At 36.6% G+C, this 22,903-nt stretch overlaps 1 protein-coding gene across 5 annotated transcripts in view; it reads right to left on the bottom strand.

The window, feature by feature from the left end:
* Positions 1-22,903, bottom strand: part of CNTRL (centriolin) — a 73,752-nt gene that overhangs the window by 25,513 nt on the left and 25,336 nt on the right. For all 5 annotated transcript variants that reach the window (XR_003047863.1, XM_025050461.1, XM_006917073.3 and 2 more), the window contains exons 10-22: positions 21,689-21,798; positions 19,396-19,590; positions 15,060-15,213; positions 13,831-14,051; positions 11,170-11,346; positions 9,310-9,444; positions 6,825-6,970; positions 5,808-6,015; positions 5,134-5,313; positions 3,116-3,295; positions 2,253-2,369; positions 1,821-1,959; positions 1,218-1,363 (exon numbers count right to left, since the gene is read on the bottom strand). Coding sequence is in view for 4 of the 5 variants with exons in the window: in XM_025050461.1 (XP_024906229.1) it covers positions 1,218-1,363; positions 1,821-1,959; positions 2,253-2,369; positions 3,116-3,295; positions 5,134-5,313; positions 5,808-6,015; positions 6,825-6,970; positions 9,310-9,444; positions 11,170-11,346; positions 13,831-14,051; positions 15,060-15,213; positions 19,396-19,590; positions 21,689-21,798 (2,108 nt within the window). In the remaining variant the exon portion in view is untranslated. The remainder of the gene's footprint in view (positions 1-1,217; positions 1,364-1,820; positions 1,960-2,252; positions 2,370-3,115; positions 3,296-5,133; positions 5,314-5,807; positions 6,016-6,824; positions 6,971-9,309; positions 9,445-11,169; positions 11,347-13,830; positions 14,052-15,059; positions 15,214-19,395; positions 19,591-21,688; positions 21,799-22,903) is intronic.

Here is a 22,903-nt window from a genome sequence, read left to right on the forward strand (position 1 = left end):
GATGCTGGCTTCCTTTAGATTTCTGGGGGGAGAATCTCAGATTCTGCTCTTCGGGATTCTGATTAAGTCTACACAGCGTGTTAGAGCTGCTTCTCCCTGACTGCTGCTTGTCAGCTGATTCTAGCAGCCGCCCTGCTTTGGATGAGTAAGTGCCGCTTAGTCCTCTGCTCACTTCCCACCCTCAGGCCTCAAGCCCCAATCCGTGTCCTGAACACCCCTCACCACCATCTCCTCTGCTCCAGCTCCGCTGCTCTGGTTTCTTCTTCTGTCCTTCACCTGAATGAATTCAAACAGCCCCACACATAGTTCACCTGCCACCAGTCTCGGCTCCATACCCAGCCCAATTGTTCTTCCTAAACTACACTCTGATAATGTTTCCCAAGGCCTACAAAATTAAGTGTGGGGGATTTCTGCACTTTTTTTTAAAAAAGCATGACCCCAATCTACTTTTCCAGCTTCACCTTTCACTGTGCCCATCCAACCCTCCAGCCCCAGAGGCTGCTTGCCATGGCTAAACCAACTCTCCTCTTCCATATGACCTGTTCCCTCCCTCCTAAAAGCCCATCCCTTGAGGGTTGCTCAGTACTGACTTCACGACCCTGCTTGTGAAGCCTTTCTTCCTGAAATTCCCAAGATGAATCCTTAACATCTCTCTGCAACACAGATCAAGTCTGCCGTCACATGCATGTCACTTTTTTGTAATTACATTGGTGTGCCTGTCTTCTCCACCAGCCCATGAGCTCTTTGAGAGCGGGATCTATATCATTCATCATGGTACCCCCACCATTGCCTAACACTTGACCTAGACTTCAGTAAGCACTTAATGCTTGCTCAGGTGAAGTGAAATCCACGTGCCTATTTTGCTTTGTGTCTCTGCGCAATTCTATATCCATTTTTCAACAGGCTTAAGCTCTCTGGGCTTAAGTCCTCTTACCCATGCACAGGATCCTCTTTCAGAGTTTTCATGATACACCACCTAAGCATCCATGGGCATTTACCACATTCCTTGGGAAGGCCCTATTTTCATCTCAAATATTAAAAGCACTTCAGAATCTCAATGTATGGCTTTGCCTAGATATGCTGCTCTTGACATCATATCTAGGCTTTGCCTAGATATGCTGCTCTTGACATCTATTCATCTAATTTGGGGAAGGGAATATTGTCACACTTTCTTCAAGAAAATTTAGTATGTATTCCCGGCACCACAGACTTCCTACTTTTGATGATGATGGTGGTGGCATAAAGTACCAATAGCCTCGTCTTCTGAAAGGATCTGCCATGCTGCTAATGTAATCATTCTGATAAGAAACTTCACGTCGAAGTTCAGCAATTTCTTCCAAAATGTTTTCAAAGCTTCCTTTATCTGTAAAGGAAAGCCATTCTGTGAAGTTGGTTATGAATAATCTACTTCCTTTCTCCCTCAAAATACAAGTGATTCCATGAGAGTCAGTGACTTTTATCAGTTCCTCAAAGCTGACTGCTCTTTTGGTAATGAGATTTTGCTAACAGAGAGGACAGACATAGCCTTCTGCTGTTTATAAAAAGTAAGCCAGAGAAAGAAAATAAAAAGATTTGTAAACATTATTTCTTTCAAAAATACAAAAATAAAACTCATGTCTCTTTGGAATCAAATCCCTTAATACTGTACTTACATAAATTTTTTAAATTATTTGCTTTTATTAAGCTAATTATCACAGCTGTGTAAATCAAGCATGGAACTGATCTGTAGCAGTTAAGTAAATTTGCTGAAGTCAAAAACAAGATGATTTGATTTTAGAACAACTACAAAACCACACCAAAATCAAAGCCCAATACTCTACCAGCCCCAGCGAGGTCTAGTAAATTCCGCAGCCTTGCAATCTCTGTCCTTTGTCTCTCCATTGTCTCATTCAGTTTCTCGATTTCTAGCACCTGTGAGTTTGCTCCTCCTTCATCTACTTTCTCCATCTCAATTCGAAACTATTGAGAAATCACATACACAAAATTGCCAATGAACAGTCTTTCCCAGACACACTTATCCTTGCTACTTGATTGTAATTTTGTAATTCTTACTATTATACTATACTAATGAGGAAACCACATTACTCCTTATAATTAAACTGAACTATGCCTGGCACACAGTAGAGGATAAAGTACTAATTGACTAGTGATTACATTTCAAAATTCTTTGAGATGGCACTTACATTGTGATCAGTCTTTCAGGAACTGATAAGGACCCAATAAGGAGGAGGTCTCAGGGTACCAGCACTGACCTGCTCTTCTTTATCCCTGAGAAGATTCTGCAGCAGTTCGATCTCTGCTTCTGCTCGGATCAGATCCCTGGCTGCTTGTGCTGCCTTTTTGCTGAACTTCTCCGTTTCCTGCAACTCCTACTGGGACAGAGGTATGAGAAAAGCACCAATTCTATCGCAGGGTGTCTTCATTTCTTTCTTCCTCCCAGATTGATTTTTCTGCTTTCATCAGATTACCTGCCTGGCCATCCCATGTGCATGTGGCACCGAGACCAATCTTGTCCTGTGCTGTTCCCACCACCTGGCAACCTGCTCCACCCCTCTATGGGGCCAAGTGGGTAGGATGCTGCTTCAGAAAGAGCAAGGGCTAATTTTTAATTCACTGTTCTACAGCCTTTCATGACTGGTGTGTCTCTCTGGACTCTCTTCATTAGAGTTTTCCCTCCTATGATCTACTGTTTTAATCTCATTAACATCTACATCCTGTAAAGATTTAACAGATAGTATCTCAAACAGGAGTCATAGCAGCCCTATGTGGTAACATTAATCACCTCACTGCACAAGATGAAAAGTCTGAGGTTCGGAAGGATAATATGGCAAGCCTTTAAAACCTCTGTTTGGGTGTGTATTGATAGCTACCTCCCTAAGCAGATCCATGCACTCTGAGGTAGGAATATAGTATGTTTCATTTGATAGTTTCTTTCAGGACTTAATAGAGTGCAGGACATGTGGCAGGGCTGTGATGGGAGAAATGCAATCTTCAGGTCTGAAGGGAAACAGACAACTTTAGAGTGGTTTTAAAAAATAGCCCCAAATCAACAAGTTACTATGTTTTTTGACAGCAGCAGCACTGGTGGAAACTTGTCTTGTACATGTAGACTCACCTCTGCTCGCTCCTGGTTAATTTTCATAACAGTTCCATGAAGGGACTTAAGCTGGTCTTTAGCAATGGTGAGCTCAGCTGTGGCTAGCTTATCAGAGGCGGCTACAGCTTTCTTTAGTTTCTTTAATTCTTTATCTAAACCAAGATACTGCTCTTGAGATTTGGCATTTTCAAGTTTCTTCTAAAATAAAAGAAACATTAATTAAATAGATGATTCATTTGGTAGCAATGAATGAAGATGTAAGCTCCCAAGAGGGCAGGGGCTCTGTTCACTGCTGCATGCCCTGTGCCTCACTAAGTAAATGAATAAATAAAATCATCTCCAAACAATATGGTAAACTTAGAATCAAATCAGTCTTCTTCGTCAAGAATCTTCGTCATAAAATTCATTCATTCAGTAGAAAAACATTTCTTTAAGCTGTCTCCAAGTGATGGACCAGCTGCTTTGAATAGCTGGGTCAGGCATTAGTCATATGGTGGTAAACAAAACAGACTTGGCTGCTGCCCTCAAAGTATTTAGGAGAGACAGATATAAAACAAATACTCAGACAAATGTATAACTAAAATTGTGATTAGTGCTATCAAAGGACAGAACAGGGTACTATGTGAGAGGACAGAAGGGGAAATCTAGATTGGTGGGAAGGGGTCAGCCAGGGAGAACAACAGAGGAGCGTGGTCCAGGAGAGGAAATGGCATGAGGGGAGACCAGGAGGGAAGAAAGAACTTGGCATTTTTGATGGACTGAAAGGAGGAATGTGGTGAGAAAAAGAGAGCTAAACAGAGGGACTCATGCAGGGTCTTAGGCTTGAGGATTCTGGCCTTTACCCCAAAAATAAGAAAGCTCCTAGGGAGAGGAAGAGAGAGGGATGGAACCTACAAGAGCCAATTCATGCTTTTTGAAAGATAATGTTGGCTGCTCTGTGGAGCAGGGTCACGAGTGGAAGTGAGATCCCTCAGGTGGCCACAGCAGTTGCCCAGAAGAGAGATGATGGCTGGATGAAGGTGGTGGCATTGGAGAAAAAACTACATATATTCCGGCTATATTTTGGAGGCAAACTCAATGTAACTAGGGGACTGATGGATTCTCAGTGAAGCATGAAGCAAGTCATTCACCGAAGCTGGAGAGAAGGGAGAGGGCAGGTGTGAGGAGTACGAAGGTACAGCACAGCGAACACGGGAGAATGAGCTTATTGGAAAAATGGGTACAGCTGCCCATGTGAGGATGGTAACCAAGAGTTTATAGTGATACCACTATGCCTGGTAGGGTGATTTTTCCCCAGGAATACTTGGCATGTGTAAGTCCAAAGAAAGCAGATAGCTGCAGTTTTGTCAAGGAAGTAAGACAGAAGAAAAGGGCAAGGGACTTGAGAATATTCGCAAAAATAGCAATAGTGGTAGACTATGGAATTTAAGTTAGGCAAGATGGAAAATAAAGACAGGAAGGCCTGACAGACAGAAAAGGTGGCGCTATATTGGAATTCTCAATAAGGCTGAAAAATCATCAACATGGGGGTGATGGCAAGACAAAAGGTTCCGATCAGAGTGGAACACTTCAATCTGTGATTTCAGAGGTGGTGGGCACGGTTTTTAAACTGGACAAGGTCTAGGATGTGACAATGCGAGGAGACGGTCAAGGTGAGCTAGAGAAGTTCAAAGACAGGCCAGGATGTTAGAAAGGAAGATGAGGAGTTTAAAAGTAATTTCCCGTGGATGTGTCCAATACGGCAAGGGGTTCTGAAAGAAGCAAACTCATCCCAATGTCATTTAAGTACCACCTAACCGGCTCTAAAGTCACTCCTTAGGTTCCCAATTCTCTTGTTTGCATCTATCACGGCACCCTTGTCTCAGGCCCTTGATTCGATGACATGCATCCAGGTTTCTCTTAGGTCAGGTTCACCACTGGGCCAACAATGCAGCCAGAGGTAACTGTGGTTTGTACCCCTTCTCAGCTGGCCTGATTGCTGGGGGCAGGCCCAGGCAGTAAGGACACCTGTGTCTCACTTTCCTAGTCTTCCCCACCTTTTTCTCTAACTCTTGGAGTTGGACCAGAATTCTCTCTTTCTCTTCATCAGCTTCCTGAAGTTGGAGATCTGTAAGGCCTTGGATTTCCTCCATACTTTTTAGATTTTCTTGCAAATAGTGAATTTCATTCTCCAACTGCTGGATTCTTGCTTCATGCTGCCTCTTATCCAATTTAATCTGAGGAAATGGGAGGTACAAAGATGATTTTAAGCAAAATATGTTGTTTTAAGCAAAATAAAAACTTTAGAGAATTATACTTCGTTTTACTGAAGAACTATATTTCATTGTACTCAGAGTTATCGGGGATGGTTTTCTCTCGAATATTCTCTAGGATCCATTTTAATATTTTTCTCATTAAAATAACTACATCAGGAAAAATCAGGTTCTGGCACCATACTATACTCTAGCAATGTGGCACTGTTTACTTGCATGTTAAGAAACATCTCTCCCTTGCTTCCAGGATAAGGAAAACAGTGTCAGAAAGAAGCCTGACTTTGACATCAGTAGCCACATTCGGGGTTGAATTTTATCCACGCACAGCTAGAATTGTTATGAGTGAAAATAATAACACATATACTGTATTTACAGGAGAAAGGAAGCACCGTAATGTGCTGGAAATTGTGCGTATTTGCCAAACACTCCCCTCCAGCTGCCTCCTGCCCTCTTCTTACTCTTGCTTCCAGGGCTCTCTCACAGGCCTGCCTGAACTCTTCTTGTCCATTTGCCAGTTTCTCTTGTTGCAGAGCCATTTCTTCTTGGAGTTTTCTCTCTCTCACTTGTGCTTCCTCTCTTTCCCACTGGGAGCATGCAAGGATTTCACTGAATTGTTTCTGCAAATCAGCAAGACTCTTCCCTAAGATATCTGAAGGACTATAGATTCTGGTAAGGGGGAAAGAATGGTATAAATGTGACATTTTATTTTGATGCTGGATGCTGGGCACAAACATGCTGGTAACATTAGTGTGGGAGTAAAAAGAGTTGTGTGGATGGGACTGATTTCAATCCATAGTAACTTACTGAGCATCTCCTAAGTGCAAACAATTGTCTTATCAAATGACTGCTGTCACTCTGAAAACACAGGCTCCTAAAAGGCTAACAATGTTTATTCAAAGAATACATATATTTTAATTAGCCTCAGTTTTCTTTTGATATGTTTACTATCTAAAATATATTTTAATTAGCCTGTTTTCTTTTGATATGTTTTCTATCTACTTCTTGACCATATACAATGAACTTTCAAGAAAGAGTTACTCTAAAATCTTTAGGTTTTTAAAAATTAAATAATATCAGAAAGTATGATGTTTATTCAAAGAATACATATAATTTAATTAGCCTCAGTTTTCTTTTGATATGTTTACTATCTAAAATATATTTTAATTAGCCTGTTTTCTTTTGATATGTTTTCTATCTACTTCTTGACCATATACAATGAACTTTCAAGAAAGAGTTACTCTAAAATCTTTAGGTTTTTAAAAATTAAATAATATCAGAAAGTATAAAAGATGTAAAATGTTAAAGAAAAAAAATTTGAGTTAAGCAATTTTGTCTCTCAATCATGGAAATATGATAAAGGGAAACCTTACAAAACTAATCAGCCATTAGCAGTACTTGGAAAAGTGGGTTCATTATTGACCCTGACAATCACAACTCAGCCCGCTATATAGTTGGAGGTCTTGATTTTCCATTACCTTATTTCCCCAGCTCCTGATTTCAGTTTTCTCCGTAGCTCATCCACACGAGCTGCCACTTCTTCTGGACGAATCAAACCATCAACCACATGGTTAAGGTGATTCTGGAAATCTTTCAGTTGCTGTTTCAACAGGTTATTGTCATCCTATGGAGGGGGGTAAAATGGGGAGGAAAGTTACCAAAACTAAAATATACCCACATACATATATACAGCCTGTATGTTTTATTCAATTCTTTAACAAGTTTTTAAAACCCTTTCCATTCAGGCTGACAATATATGAATCCACTGATCAATCTAAAGTCACAAAAGACACAACTAGGCATTGCAATATCTCCTGATGTGATATGAAAAAAGTACCTGTGAACAATACCTATGAATGTCTTCTTAACCAAAATCTAACTAACTTAAATCTAAATAAGCCCCCATATGTGACATAATCAGTACCATGGCATGCAAACAGCAAATCTAGAACATGGAAAACTCTATAAGATAAAGAACCAATTTGTCTTTGATATATAACAAAGAAAAAAAGAGAAAACCTATAGACTACAAGAGACTTAAGAGTCAAGTCAACCAAATGCAATGTGTGTACCTTATTTGAATCCTGATTCCAATAAAACACTTATAAAACATTTATGATAATGTAAAAAATTTGAACACTGATTAAGGTATTTGATATCAGTGAATTATTATAATTTTAGGTATAACAACAGTATCCATGTTTATGATTTTTTAAAGCCCTTTTAAGAGATACATATAATAGTACAGTATTTACAGATAAAAATAAGATGTTTCAAATTTACTTCAAAATAATTTAGTGTGTGAATAGGTTTGAGGGGCGGGGTGTGGAGGGCATTGTAGATGAAATAAGATGGCCGTATTGTTGAAGATGGATGGTAAATACATGAGGATTCATTTTAGTATTCTATTTTTGTTTATGCTTGAGAATGTCCATAATTCAAAAAACAAAAACAAAAAACACTTTCACATAATACTCAGATCTATCTGCCAATCAACTGAAAAATGGAACATCTAATACTGAAGCTTTTCTAAATAGCTTATAATTCTCTGTGGGAGTATTTGTTACATGCCGATATATTTTCATTACCAACAAATAACAAACATATCTAAACCACAGAATCAACTTCAGACAATGGATCTTTCAAGTAAAAAGAAACTGCTAATATTTCCCTAAACGGTAAAGAAAAATATTTCTATATCCTAAGCTACTATTGTATTCCTCCAAATACCTACCTAAGGTGATTAACTTACTCCAAACTCAGTGTGACACTGTGAATTAAAATGGAAGATTTAGAATTGCAATGAAGGTGTAAGTTCCCTTCCTACCTGGAGTCCTCTTATCTTTAAACTGCCCCTGCCCATTTTCCTGAAGGGGCCATATTTGTACTCCTGTCTAATTCTGGCTGCATGTGATTAAACCCAAGGCCAGTCAATCCACTGACTAGTCAGAAAACAAGTTCTCATTCTCTCCGAAAGCTGAACCATGATTCAGTACAGCAAGTCTGTATAAGAGCTGGACCTGTAAAGATATGTCAGCTCAGGACTGGGGTCCATGCTGGGCCAATTACAATGCCCAGAGAGATAAAGATGGATAACCAAGAGGGCTGTGAAGCTCCCAAAAGATTGATAGAACAGCTCTGGGTCTTGGCACGCTGTTTCCTTTCTAGAGCTAGTGTTAAAAGGTTTCAGTTCATTGTAACAAAGAGTTCTAACAAAGAAGTTTTCCCCACACCACAGCATCTTTGACCCTTTATTTCTGATGAAATGTAACAGCTGCCACCTCAGTCAGCCAAGTGGCCCCTGACTTCACAGTTTTGGAGACCTGAGTGTTGATCCAGGTACTTGTTTATTTAGACATCTGTACTCTTTGAGAGAGTTTAATTATCTGGAAAATCCTGTCCACCTGCTTCTCTTACAGTTCAGTGGTCAGGTTATTGTGACAATAGCTATAAAAATATTCTGCCAAAGAGAACCCCTACCAGTGTAAAATGACTGCATTTTTAATAGCATTCTTTTTGAGAAGGAGACAGGAAAAACTGTTCACAATTAAGAAGTCTTACTGCAATCCACTCTAGTTAAATTCCTGGATAATTACAAAGACATTTCAGAGGAAAAAGAAGGCACCGATCTGATAACTAGAGCTCAGTCTGGTGACAAATTTGCTTCTTAGAGAAAGGTACTGCTTTCAACCATGAGTTTACAGTGTTCATGTTTACCACTGACACTGCCTCCATCTCTCTGCACCATCATAATACCACAAAGGATATGCATATTAATAATTTTAAAAACAATGGGCTCACAAGGGAACAGAAGCTCTGGGATTTTCCCCACTCTGAATTCTTTTTTCTAATAATTCGATTTGCTTACTACATGTTAGAGCAGGTTGTTAAGTATCTGACTAAGGATATCAACATTTTTGAGTGTCCCATGTAAGAATACATTCTGAACCCATAAGTCTCTACCTGCAGCTGTTTAAGTTGCATGCGAAGTTCATTATTTTCTTGGTTCCTTTCTTCTGACAGCTGGGCTTTTCCGAGGGCATTCTTGAGGGCTTGCTTTTCCTTCTCAAGTTCTGCTTGAAGGGCTAATTGTTCTAACTATTGCCATAGAAAGCAATCATATGAAAACACAAAATAGCAAGAGTTTATGCTATTGATCTAAAAAAGGCATAAAGAAATTTACATACACATGCAGTCCTTTGCTAAATATGGTTTTATAACATCTCGTTTTGTTTGTACTCCCAAATTTAAGACCCCACAGTAATTTTTTAACATGCCTCCTTAAACTGTGTATACTTAAGGAAGAGTAAGTATCAAAATCAGCTCGCCTAGATTACACCAAATCAGAATCTCTGGAGGTGGGCCCAAGTACATTCCTTCAAAAGCTCTGTGAGTGATACAACAATTATTGCTCTCTTTTCCCTTAGACCAATATTTCTCAAACTGTGGTCCCTCAAATACCTGCATCAAAATCACTTGGTGTGCCTGTTAAAAATGCATAAGTTAGGCTCCATCTCAGACTTGATGAACCAGAATCTATAGTGCAGGGCCCAGGAATCTGCATTTAACAAGCTTCACAAGTGATTTCCTATAACTAAAGTGTACCGATCTAAGACCTGTAGATCACAGAGAGAAGATCCACTATGCTCCATACTGTCAATGTGTGGTTTGAAGACCCATCCTGGCAGTCCTAATGCCAAAGAAGGGAGTATCCCTTCTAATACCAACTGAGTTTGTGAAAAGGCCAGGCTGTTATATTTTTATTAAGACTTACAAGAAAAAAAAAAGGACAATGGAAGTACAAAGGACAATGGATTTCAAGCTAAGGGCTGGCTCAAAACTTAAAAAAAGAATTGATTTGAAAGGAGATGCCATCTAGAATTTTTATTTACTATTATTTAAAAATATGTATTTACTGTTATTTTAATTGTTTTCCCCCAACCTCATATTTTTTGCACTCTGATCTTATCAATTATAATTTTGTAAAACTTGATACTCTTGAAAAATATAATCTTGACAATTGACAAGTGGTCATTTGATATCTGATAAGTAAAGGAACAGAAAATAATTACTATAAATATTTTTATTTTCTAATCATCTGAATACTATTTTACATGAATTCCTGAGATTCAAACTATCTTATTTGATATCATTTTCATCCAATAAGAACATATTGACCCTCCTCATGTTCCAGGCACTGAAAAAACAGAAGCATCATTTCAGGGTAGTATTCCTTGACCACCCCTCCCCCGCCACAGAACTGTATCCCTGTCTTTCTCCCACATCTGTTTCCCCCACTGGACTGTCAGTTTCACAAGGACAGGGACCATGTCTGTGCTGTTCTCTGCAGCATTCACAGCACTTGGCCTTCAATGGCCAATCAATAAATATTTACTAGATGAATAACTATTTATCTAATTTGCAAGTATAATTTAAATTAGCGGATATTTCATCCAACCAAAACAGGAAGTAGCACAATTTAACATCACTTAAAAGAGGTCTCTTAAAGCTGTTTTGAGAAAGACTAGAATCTATTGAATTCTAGCTAGGTGCTTGCATGTTCATTTTCTCCCTATCCTCATCATAACCCATTTTACAGAATAGGAAGCATTTGTCGGAGACTCAGAGCCATGAAGTAAAATGATCTGTACTTGTTCACAGAGGACTAGTATTTGAACTCAGAATGACTGACTCCAAAAATGTGTCTTCCCATCACTCCACATACACTATATTAAAAAGTGTTTAATCTTATATTAAAGTAAAGGAAAGCTGATAAGTTAAGGTCACAGGCTACTTGCTTTCCAGATAGCTTTATGCTCTTACCTGGCTGAGCCTTGTTAGTTTTTCCAAGTCTTCCTTAAGCTGGTTGGCTTCAGCATCACGTATTTTTAGCTGAGCCTCTAGCTCAGCCTCGTAGGCACTGAGATCTCCTTGGGTCTGCTGCAAGGATGCATTCACCTCATGCTGCTCCTGGAGGGCGCTTTCTAGCTCTGCCAGCTCCTGGAAAGATTCAGGGTATGTTTATACAAAACACTCACTGTGCTGCTTAAGCATCTGCAAATCATTATAAGTAACTTGAGCACAGTAAAACAAATGCTGGCCAGCCCAGCACAGAAAGTGTTCGTTAGCAAATGATGAAGCCACTTGCTGTGCATATCTCCACTGGAAGACAAAAATCCTGACTAAATGTAATCAGAAAAATCAGTAAACTTTTGTGTGATACTTATTTTTTTTTATTAATTAATTTATTTTTATGGTGACATTGATTAACGAAATCTGGTAAGTTCTTGCTGTACATTTTAACAGTAAGGCATACATATATTTACATTATGTTCGCCTCCCATAGTTAGATTTCTTTCTGTCACTACATATTTGACCCCTTTTCCCCATTTATGTGATACTTAAATGTGCCTGAATAGGTAAGAAGGAAAAAATTTAAGGCCTATTTTCCATCAGACATTAGAATATATGTTTTCATATTATTTCACTGCATCCTTATAATAACTGTGTAAGACAAGATAGTATTCCCATTTTACAGATGAGGAACTGGAGAATGAATGCCTAAGTAAACAGCATGTGGCTGTGTAGCAAAAAAAAAAACAACATACAGTCAGAATATGAACCGAGATCTCTGAATCCAAAGTCCACACTCTTCCTATTAAACCACAGTATGTTCATTTATAAGAACAAAATGAGACTAGCACTCTCTAATATTAAGAATAACAGAGTAACTTAAATGAGTGCTAACAATAATATGAGTACATATTGATTAGCATATCTCAGTTCTGAGTCATTTTAGCTCATTTGTTTTTTATGCTTAAACATTACAGCTTTCATCTATTTGAGATCTTAAAGCATTAGACCAAACTATTCTGGATGAAAGAGGGGGATCCTATGATGAGAACTTCTATAGAAGAGTTTCTCTGTGGGTGGTCAAAAGAGCACCAGGCATCTGAATCATTTGGGTTGCCTGTTCAACATGCAGACTTCTTATATAACCAACAAAAGATCAGTGTCCACAAGACATAAAGAATTCCTACAAATTGTTAAAAAGAGACAAACAATCCAATAAAAAAAATGAGCAAAGAATATGAATAGAGAATTCACTGAAGAGGAACAGTGAATAAATGAAAGATGCTCAACCTCTCCAGTAATCAGGAGGAAATGAAGTTAAAACAAGATACTATTTTATACAGAGCACAGAGGAACAAGTTAAACACATCATGAGGAAACAATCAGACAAATCCAGAATGTGGGACACTCTATAGGATTACCGCTTGGACTCTACACACACACTATAAAAGACATTCGTGGCACAATTAGGAAAATCTGAATATGGTTCAGATATTAGGTGACATTAGGGAATTATTGTTAATTTTCCTAGGTGCAATAATAGTAACGTGATATGGGGAAAAATGTCATTTTTAAGAGATGTGTACTGAAGGGATGATATCACGGTATCTGTAACTTTAAAATGACTTAGCCAAAAAAAACCAAAACACAAGCAAGCACAGCAACATATTTTAGATTCTAGGAGAGCAAATAGATATTTGTGATATGTACATACAATAGGATGCTACATACATCATTAAAAATAAACAAAGTAGAGCTACATGTATCAATGTGAATAATTCTCAAAAACATAAATATGAGGGAAGTAGCTAAAGAATATGTATACTATCAGACCTTGTACATAAATATTAATACAATGCAAACAATATTATATATTGCTTATGAATGTTGCTTACGGATATATAATAATAGAAATACAGGGAAATAATAACCATATTCATGATTTTGTTACCTATAGAAAGAGGTACACAGAAGATTTCAACTATATCTACAATGTTTTATTTCTTAAGCTGAGTTGTGAGTACCTGGTATTAAATATTATTTTTGATATTTTTATGAGTCTGAGAAATTTCATAATATTAAAATATATTAATTCAAATTTCTAGAGCCAGCCCTGCTGAGGATGAGGTTTGGGAATCTGGGTTCTCATGCATGATAAAGTTTGCCAAACAACAAAATAGAGCAAGTGACATCTCCAAATAAATGGCAACAAATCAGGTACCAAAGGGTATAATTTCTAACACTGTTTCTGTCTCATCTGTAAAATAATGTTAAAATTATGAAGTAATGATAACAAGAATAAGAAAAATTAAATTGCACTTAATTGAGACACAAATAATAAAATATGAACACTGAATATAGCATTAATAATACCTACAATTTCACACTCTTTAGAGTTATTTGATAATATCTTTCAGGAATAGAAATTCAGCTAAAATAACTTCCCATTCTTAGTAAAAGAAAAATAATGATTCCAAGTATATCACAACTAAAAGAAAAAATGAAACTAAACAGCCACTAATGCTTTTTGCCACTTATAATTGCACTGTTGCTAACTTCCTTAGCTAACTTAATTTGGACATCATCCACTTCTGAAGCTAAGAAAAACAGGCAAGAAAAAACGAATCATACCTTCCTCATATTTTCTGCATCTATGGCAACTATTTCCAGCTGGTCCCTCTCCTGTTCAACCTCAGTCAGTCTCTGCAGCAATGTCTCCTTCTCGTCCTGCAGCTTTCTGCACTCATTCTGGGCCTGAGTTGCCTGGCCTTTGACAGTCCCCAGGTATTCTTGCAACCCACTGATGACACCTTCTAAATCCTTCTTCAGGGCTTCATTTGCTGCTATCTGGCCTAAGACGGAAAGAGGTAAAGTAATAATGTATATGGGAAAATGCTTTCAAGATATATAAATGATTACTGAATTTACTCGCCTTCATAATTTGTTATTAGCTAAGAATGAAAGTCTAAGCTTTCAATTATTCCTACTTTCTTATTTTTCTTTTTCAAGATATAATGATACTTTTTTTCCCTATTATCCATAGTACAGGAATGTTAAGCAGGTATACAATAAAAATAGTACATTCAGGGGACATTGCTAATAAAATGCTTAATTTGTGCTGTAAAAAGTTTAAAGCAGTAATTTCCAAATAAGGAAAAATGTACAACAAAACTGAGTTCTTGCTGCTAGATACACAAAACAAACCCACCCAACAAACAAGACTAATTCAAGAGCATAAACATGAAAACTGAAGACTTAAAAAAAAAAAAACATATATTAGGTACCTACTATGTGCCAGGCACATACGAACACTATCTCATTTAATCTTCCCAACAACTAATGATTGAGATAGAAATTGTCCCAGGTCGCACAGCTAATAATGGCAAAACAGAGCCTGGGATCTTCTTTCGCCAAGTGAAGGCTTTCACCACTAAAACCTATTAATCTTCCCCTTCCACTGTTATGGCAATATCACAATTTAAGTCTGCACTACAAAAGCAGATCCTGAAATTCTTTCCATATTCTCCTTATAAGGAGACACTGAATGCCTTGATGTCAATGGACCTTTTGCTCCTGAAAAGATTTTATGCCTTACAAGAAAATCACATGCCAGAGTCTATCATGTACTGACTTCTTGCCTACTGAATGCAATGACCTGACTTACCAGGACATCAATACAACAAAATTAAATAAAAATTGTTTAATTTATTAAACACTTTTGGATACTGTACAAATATTTCCCTAGCAAATACTAGTACTAAAGCATATCTACCTAATATCCAGATTAATGCCTGTCTGGGTGTCATCTGTCTTTTATTAATACTGATACTGATTTACCTTAAATCAACTTAAATTCTCACCTTCAGTAAGCTGTTGTTCAAGGTCCTTAATCTCTTCAGTTTCTTGAGCAATTCTAGAAAGTATCTCGTCCAAACGGCTTTCAAGTTGTATGTACTGTTTATTCATAATGTCAAGCTGTTGTTCTTTACCTCTTTTCTGAGCCTTCATATGGCACTGAATTGAGAAAAGAAAAAAACTTTTAAAAATATTAATCCTTAACATTTCTAAAGGAAGCATGGAAAATAAAATGTAACAATTTGTATCTATTTTGTGTCAGGCTCTGTGTTATTTTCATATGAGTAGTTTTCATTTAAATCTCATTGTAATTCGATTTGGGAACCATCTCCATTTCACAGATGAGCAAATTGAGGATAAAAGAGGTGAAGTGATTTTTCCAAGGGCACAGCTAGTAGGTAATGTCACCAAGTTCAGAGTTCTTTGAATTGCATTAAAATGTCTTTTTATAGGGGTTTCCAAGAGTTTATTGATCACATATACATAAAGAAAAAGACTATATTCCAAATGTTAGCAAGGATTATATCTGGGTAGAAGGATTACAGATTTTTTTCTTTATTTATGAGTTTTTTTAATATTTAAAAATTTTTTATAACAGACAAGTGATATCTTTTTAATAAAACAACACATTATATGTACTTTGAAAAAAGGTTTGTTAAGGGATAATAGAGACATGAAATGAAAACTTACTTGAAGTTCATATTGATTTTCAATTCCTTATACAAAGAAACATTTTGCTTTTAGGTGCAATAAACTGGAAGCTGAGAGGGACCTCAAAGACCATTTAGTCCAGTGATTCTCAGGATGGAGGGCCCTAAGGAGGCACACTCTACTACTGCATATGCCCCTGAGAGAAAACAGCTTTCACACACCCACACACCCTCTCACACACTGACAGTAACTGCTTTAAGGAGCTACTGGTCACTGAAATTTCAGGACTGTATTTCTCAGGCGTGCTAGGGGGTAAAAACTGCAATCTAGTCTAACCCTTCCTTTTACACGTGAGAAAACTCAATCTCAGATCCATCACATGACTTGCTAGGTCATGTGGAGAGACTGTTCATTTGGAAACGAAATAATTCCCCAGAGAATTTTAGCCCTCTCACTCACACCCTCAAGGCTCTAATCTGCCCCCACCCCACCACCCCAACAAGATCAGAGGAACAGAACAATAAGTCAAGAGGAAGTTATCAGGAGAAAGAACTATATCTGAACAACAAGGCTTTCAAGGCTAAGACCTATTTGATTATAAAAGAACATTTCCCAATTTAGAAGTCTGCAGCCAAAGACAACGAAGAAAAGTCTCTTCATTTCTGAAGAACAAATGAATGGCAGCTAGATCCCAAGTTTTTAAATTTACTACTGGTAACACTTGATGGGATTTTCAAAACTCTTCTCCTACACTCCCAAAATATCTGTTGAAAGCTTTCTGGAAAAGTAACTGCAGGTAACAGCTTAAATTCTAAGTAAATTTAGGATTTTGTGGCTTAAGAATTTTCAAAAACTCTTGCATTCATATCTCTATCAATAAATCTTTAAAATTTACCATTAAAAATTCCACTGAGATCTATTTATGTGCAGGACAAAAAATTGGTTTAATATGCCCATGATTTGCGTTAAATGCATGGAAGCAAAAGTAGATTGATTCTTCGATTTTCAGTACTGTGGAGCTCACAAAAGAGTTATTGTAAAAACAGGAACTTACATCTGACTCCTCCTCCTTTTATGTCCTTTGTGCAGAGAGAGAGAAAATGATCCTACCTTAACTTAGAATTTGTCCGGTTAAAATCGAGCCGTTGAGAACAGGGAAATTGTGGGCGGACCGCTTTCTAATGTCTTCAAATTTCTGTGCACTTCCCTCTCTGACAGCCACATTTTCGTAAGCGCCTCCAAGTCTCTGTAACTTCCCAGCTTTCAAACCACATTCCTGGCAGAGAGTGAGCGGCAGCCCAGCCGGTCCAATCATGGGCAGCCTCTGCAAGCCCCACAACACAGGAAGCTCCCGAGAGCCAATCACGCACACCCTTTGCAACAGATTGCTGCAGGCTAATTCCCTACAGAGAGTTACCTTTTGCTTTCAGAAGGCATTGCCATATAGGGAAGAGTGATATAAATCTTTATTATTTGCTCTTGTGATATATGTACTTCTAACTATGAACATTTTTTATAACTAAAATGAGGTGTGATTTTTAAATAATACCTTTTTTGGAAACTAACTAAATGCTTATGTTTGTTAAAAACCTGACTTACACTTAGCTCTGAGCTAATTTTAAAAATAATTAATCTCTTTAGACCTTTAATTCCTTTGTGGGGACCGCGTCATTGTAGCAGCATAAAGTATGGGCTCTACCTCTCCTTAAGAGGGTGAATATGGGATATCTAAATGATATAATCTTTCTAAATCACATTCTGATGTTCTGCAAATTATAGATGCTGTGATAAAGTCACCAATGTCATATAGATGCTGTGATAAAGTTCCTCACCAGTATATGCAAAAAACTCATCACAATGCAAGACATTGTTGGCACTTAATATATTTGTTTTTCATCATATCCGAGTCATATACTGTTTTCTAATCTCTCAAGTTTTTACTTTTAAATTTTATTTGCTATTCAGAAAGATACTTCATCTAATTAAGATAAATAAAAGTTAACTGAATAAAAGTCTATCTGTATACCTGTAAAAAAATATGCAGGGATCCCACTCTTGATTTTTTCCCTTTTGCTAAAATATTCATATTTGTAGCCTAAAATGAAGTTCCTAACATTAGCCAATAATGGGACTTTGTGCAAATTAGAAAGAGATGCTCCTTCTGGGAGAACAGATTAAAAAGAGACATCTCTGGTGCTCAATCTAACACTGTAATCTTAAGAATTAACCTTAGTAGTTTTAACAATACCAAAAAGGAACCTTAAATCTGGTTTGTATGTTCATCCCCACTGACACAGATTTATTTTGGCTACCTTCAAAACTTGGATGCACTTCTTACTTTTCATCTAACTCCTTCCAATATGTAATTCTTTACAGTAATACAGTAAGCATTAGACTCCCTGTCTGCCCAGTATATCACAGTAGTTTGGAGAAAGCAAACACACAATCTCAGTTCTAATTATTCACAAATCACAGAACTGCAAGGTGCAGTAAAGGAGCTTTGGGTAGTGCCTATAGACTGGTTCCTTCCTATCTTCCTTTATGTAAGCATTCATAAACATAGGGCTGGCCCCTGGGCATACAGGTTCTGTCCTCAGGGGCCTCACATGGCATGGCAGACTTTTGAACAAATAAATGCAGTAAAGTAAGATATTATTGACCATATTACACATATTATTTAAAATCCCTAATTTTTCATGTACCAAAAATACTTAAAAATAATACTTTTGGTTTCAATTTTAATACTCTGGCTTTTGTTTTAGAAAAGACCTTAGCCTATAATGATAAGGTCACCCTTTGTCAAAATAAGCTGGCCTGTAAAAATTATCTATGATATTTTGCTAAAATGTTTAAAGGAATAATTAAAAACTTGTCAAGTACTTAAAGCAATTATAGTACATGCCCTTACTATGTTAAATTCTATGATTTCTCTTGATCCAGAGATCGTAAAGTTCTTTAAAAATAATATTATTCAAAGTATACCAGTAAAATATGCAGAAAACATATTTACTTCTATATTACAAATATTGGCTAAAATATAAGCCATTAGTAAGGCTTCTCAGGGTACAGACAGAAAGACAAGAACCTAACTCCATCATCCTGCCATCTGACCATCTCTGGCCACATTTTAGGAAGACATACTCTAGAGAAATGTTTCCTTTTTAAGGACAAAACAAAACAATATGGAACAACACAGAGTTTTAGTGGAATATTTGCATAAAGGATTAAAGAAGTAGAGGAGGGACTTCAGCTCTCCTATCTCACCACCTGGCTCTTAAGAAAGAAGAAAATAAGGCAAAGAGAGTAAAAGGATAAGAGGTTTGATGAGAGCCTTGAAGCAGATTTCTCTTGATTTGAAATATAATGAAACTCAACTACTGAAAAAAGATAAGTATACTATGCATCCCTCATTTTACTGAAAGCAACTTCCTTCAAGCCCTAGGTGGTTATGTTTTAAACACACACACCTATATTTTATATATAATACACATATAATCATATATATATATATATACACACACACCATACACATATTATATACACACACATATATAATTAATGCATACACAAATTTGTGCATTAAACTAAAAAAATTTTCAGAAAAAATTCTGGCTAAAAATGATAAGACATTATTATTATGTCTAGATAAAACTAGATTCTAAACAAGCCAAAATCTTTTCATTTACTTACATGTTTTGGGTCTTTGGAATCCAGGCTATCTATGGCTGTTTGCAGGTCCTTGATCTCCTTCTGCTTTTCAGCAATTTCTTGCTTTTGCTTTTCCATTTGCATTTCTAGATCCAGAGCCTCTTGACGCAATTTATTTAGAAGTTGTATTCTATCACTCAACTGCTTGAAAAGAAGGTCTTTCTCTGCTTCTGAAATCTAACCCCCCAACAGCCCAACACACGATTAACAGAAGACAGCAACGCTGATTTACAAATTTAATGAAAACAACTTTTACAATTTAAAGGTATTCTATGCTCTATCGGTTTTTTTTTATTACAAGTAAAATATGAAGTTATCTAGGCACTCCATTCATATCTTATACTTTTATGCTTATATGTTGAAAATCTTATTTCATAAGTTTATGAAAATTAATAATAGCATGGGGAAATGAAGTTGTCATTCTAATATAAGCAACTTGTAAATTATAATAACCACAGTATTAATGGTAGCTGACTTTATCTAGTACTTACCCTTGTTATTAGCATGTCAAGTAAATAGTGTAATGAAAAACTTAGACTTTATTCATTTAAAATACCTATTTTTTCCAAGCATATTTTTGTAAGTATGCTTTTATTTAAAAATTGTTTATTACTTACATATATGATATAAAATCATATGTACAAAAAGATGGAAGTGATACACTCGGAAATTACCAATGTGTCATGAAAAAGTAAGCAGCTCAAACCCATGATGTAATTACATAGGGAGAAAATTTAAAAAGGAAGTATTTGATGTTTTTAAGTATATAAAAAGTTTTAGTTATTTGCAACATTTAAAAATCTGTATTTCAAAATGATGTTAACTGCATGACTATCTACATGGCCAGTGCTATTATAAAGCCTTCTAGCTCCCTCCACCTCATTTCTCACTTTCAATCCATCTTTAAGTCCTATCAGTTCTACTGCCAAATTTTACGTAGCATCAGCCTTTCTCTCCATGTCTACCATCTAATTCCAAGGCATATCATCTCTTGCCTGTACTAAACAATAACCTAACAGATGTACACAGCTCCGTTCTTTCTGCCCCTCATTTCACTCGCTTGCAGTAGCAATAGTGCTCTTATAAGAACACAAATAGGATCAGCCATTTTACTACCTAAAGTCCTTCAAAGGTTTCCCATTATATTCAGAATAAAATTCAAACCCCTTAAAATGGCCTATGAAGCCTGCCACGAACTTCAATCTATCTTCCACTATACTCTCCCTCACTTTGCAGAGGAATCTTTAGTTTCAAAGTCTTTGCACACACTGGCACCTCTGCCTAGAATAAACTCCCTGGTTCCTTCTCATCCTTTGGCTCTCAGCCTAAATGTCACCTCCTCAGAGAAGTCTCTGTGGGTCCCCACAATCTAAATTATAGCTTAATTATTGCCTCTCCAAATTTTTTATTTTTTCCTACAGCACTTACATTATTTAACTATGTATCTCTTTTTTAACTTTTTTTACTTGCTTATGGCCTATTTTCTGTCCACGAGGGACTCATACTTGTTTTGTTCATTACTCAGGACCCAGCCAGTGACTACCACATAGTGAGCTTCCAATAAACTTGAGTATATTAGGTATACGGAATCTGAAAGTAACAATAGTTTATCTTTAAAAGAATCTACAATTTGGATTTCACGTTCTTGATCTACCTACTACAGTACAAATGCAGTTATCATAATTTTGAAATACAGATTTTTTTAAAGTTGCGAACTAAAACTTTTTATATACTTAAAAACATCAAATACTTCCTTTTTGAATTTTCTCTTTGTAATTACATCATGGGTTTGATCTGCTTACTTTTCATGACACACTTTGGTAATTTCTGAGTGTATCACTTCCATCTTTTTGTATACCGTATTTTATATTATTTACATTTCTGCTGTTTATGTTTGATAATGTTCATGATATAGTACAGATGACTTCTGGCTCTCAGTCTAGGTCCCAGGATCTTAAAGGTGGGGAATGCTTAATTAAATTAGAAGAGATCTATCAGGAAGCAACTTCTTTGGGTAATGTGGGTGCTTTCATAATAAGAGTAGACCAAATACATCTTTTAACATAAATTATAAGTAATTTATTTCTACACACTTTGTAAAATAGGGTATCATCATGAATGGAAGGAAAATGTATTTGGAAAATTCTAAAACCATATTTGACTCTGAAATCCATTATTCTGTAATTAATTAGGCATTATTTTACATGGTCGTGAAGGGAGAAAACATTTTAGTTGTTGCATTTCCTCTTAGCATTGCTTCTTTGCTTTTACATACTTTTTTAAGTTGTATAGCTTCTTCCAATTGTTTAAATTCTTCAGTAGCTCTTAAAATTTGTTGTTCTGCCTTTTCTATTTCGTCATGCAATTCTGACAATCGAGTTTGTGCTGCAAATTTAAAACCACACAGACATACAAGAAAAATCTTGAATTCTCAAATTTATACCAGATATTTTTCTTCACAATAATCTTCTCCCAAATAAGTTCTAGATTATAAATTATATTCTATATCACAAGAATAAAAAAGTAATTTCTTATGATGATTTTCCTCTCTATTAAGTTCTAGAATAGTTTCATGATATGCTACAGAACTTTTACTTGTAAAATTCTTAACATAAAGGGGCCTTATTTGACAATTCCAACACTAAAGAACTCTTTAGAGAGAATAAGGATTTTATTGGTAAATATGCACTTACATATCATTAAATTATAATTAGACTCAAGGTATTAAAAAAAAAACCTGTGTTAGAGGTAAATGCTTTTATGGTGGGACTCAAGAAATTCATTACTGAAAAGTCTTTCTCAGCTACAGGTGATCTCAAATTATTTTCTATCTTAAATTTCCATTTTCTCTCCCTCCCTCCCTCCCCGCCTCCTATAACACAATGAGCCCCTTGAAGCTAGTCTGCACAAATATCTGATTTATTTTTGCTTTTCCCCTCCGGAGCCTTGTATATATTATATGTAGAAATGGACAACTCAGTCTCCTTTCTCCCTTCTCCAAGTCAATCTTTATTGGCCTTCCATGGTTTCCATTTAGTTACCAACCAGGGGAAAATAAGCTGCTAATCTGATTGGTGAGAGTCCCACAATGGGCCATGATTACTAGTGGGATACGTGAATTCAGGTCTGCTTTCTCTTTCTTCCATATCCATGCAGCTGAGTGGGTAAGTGGATTCAAAGTTTATCACTGGCAGGGTCACTAAGTGCCCTCGTGGATTGACTTCTTCCTCTTCGTGACTTGCCAAGAGGTGGTAAGATCCCTTGAATTAGATGTGTTTTGGGGGTGGGAGAGAAAGTTGAGGAGGTGGAGTGTGGGACAGGTTGGGAAGAGTCAAAGGCCAGCCTTAGGTTCAGGCCTAAGTAGAGTGCAATGATCTAGCTTATCCAAAGCACTGCTTTAGGTTTTGGCTATATGCATAGTAATAAAGTGGTACTTTACTTGCTTCAATTTTTACTAATTATGCCTTTGAATGTATAGCTTCAATGGTGA

The sequence above is a fragment of the Pteropus alecto genome, unplaced genomic scaffold (assembly GCF_000325575.1).
Source record: "Pteropus alecto unplaced genomic scaffold, ASM32557v1 scaffold226, whole genome shotgun sequence".
NCBI lineage: Eukaryota > Metazoa > Chordata > Mammalia > Chiroptera > Pteropodidae > Pteropus > Pteropus alecto.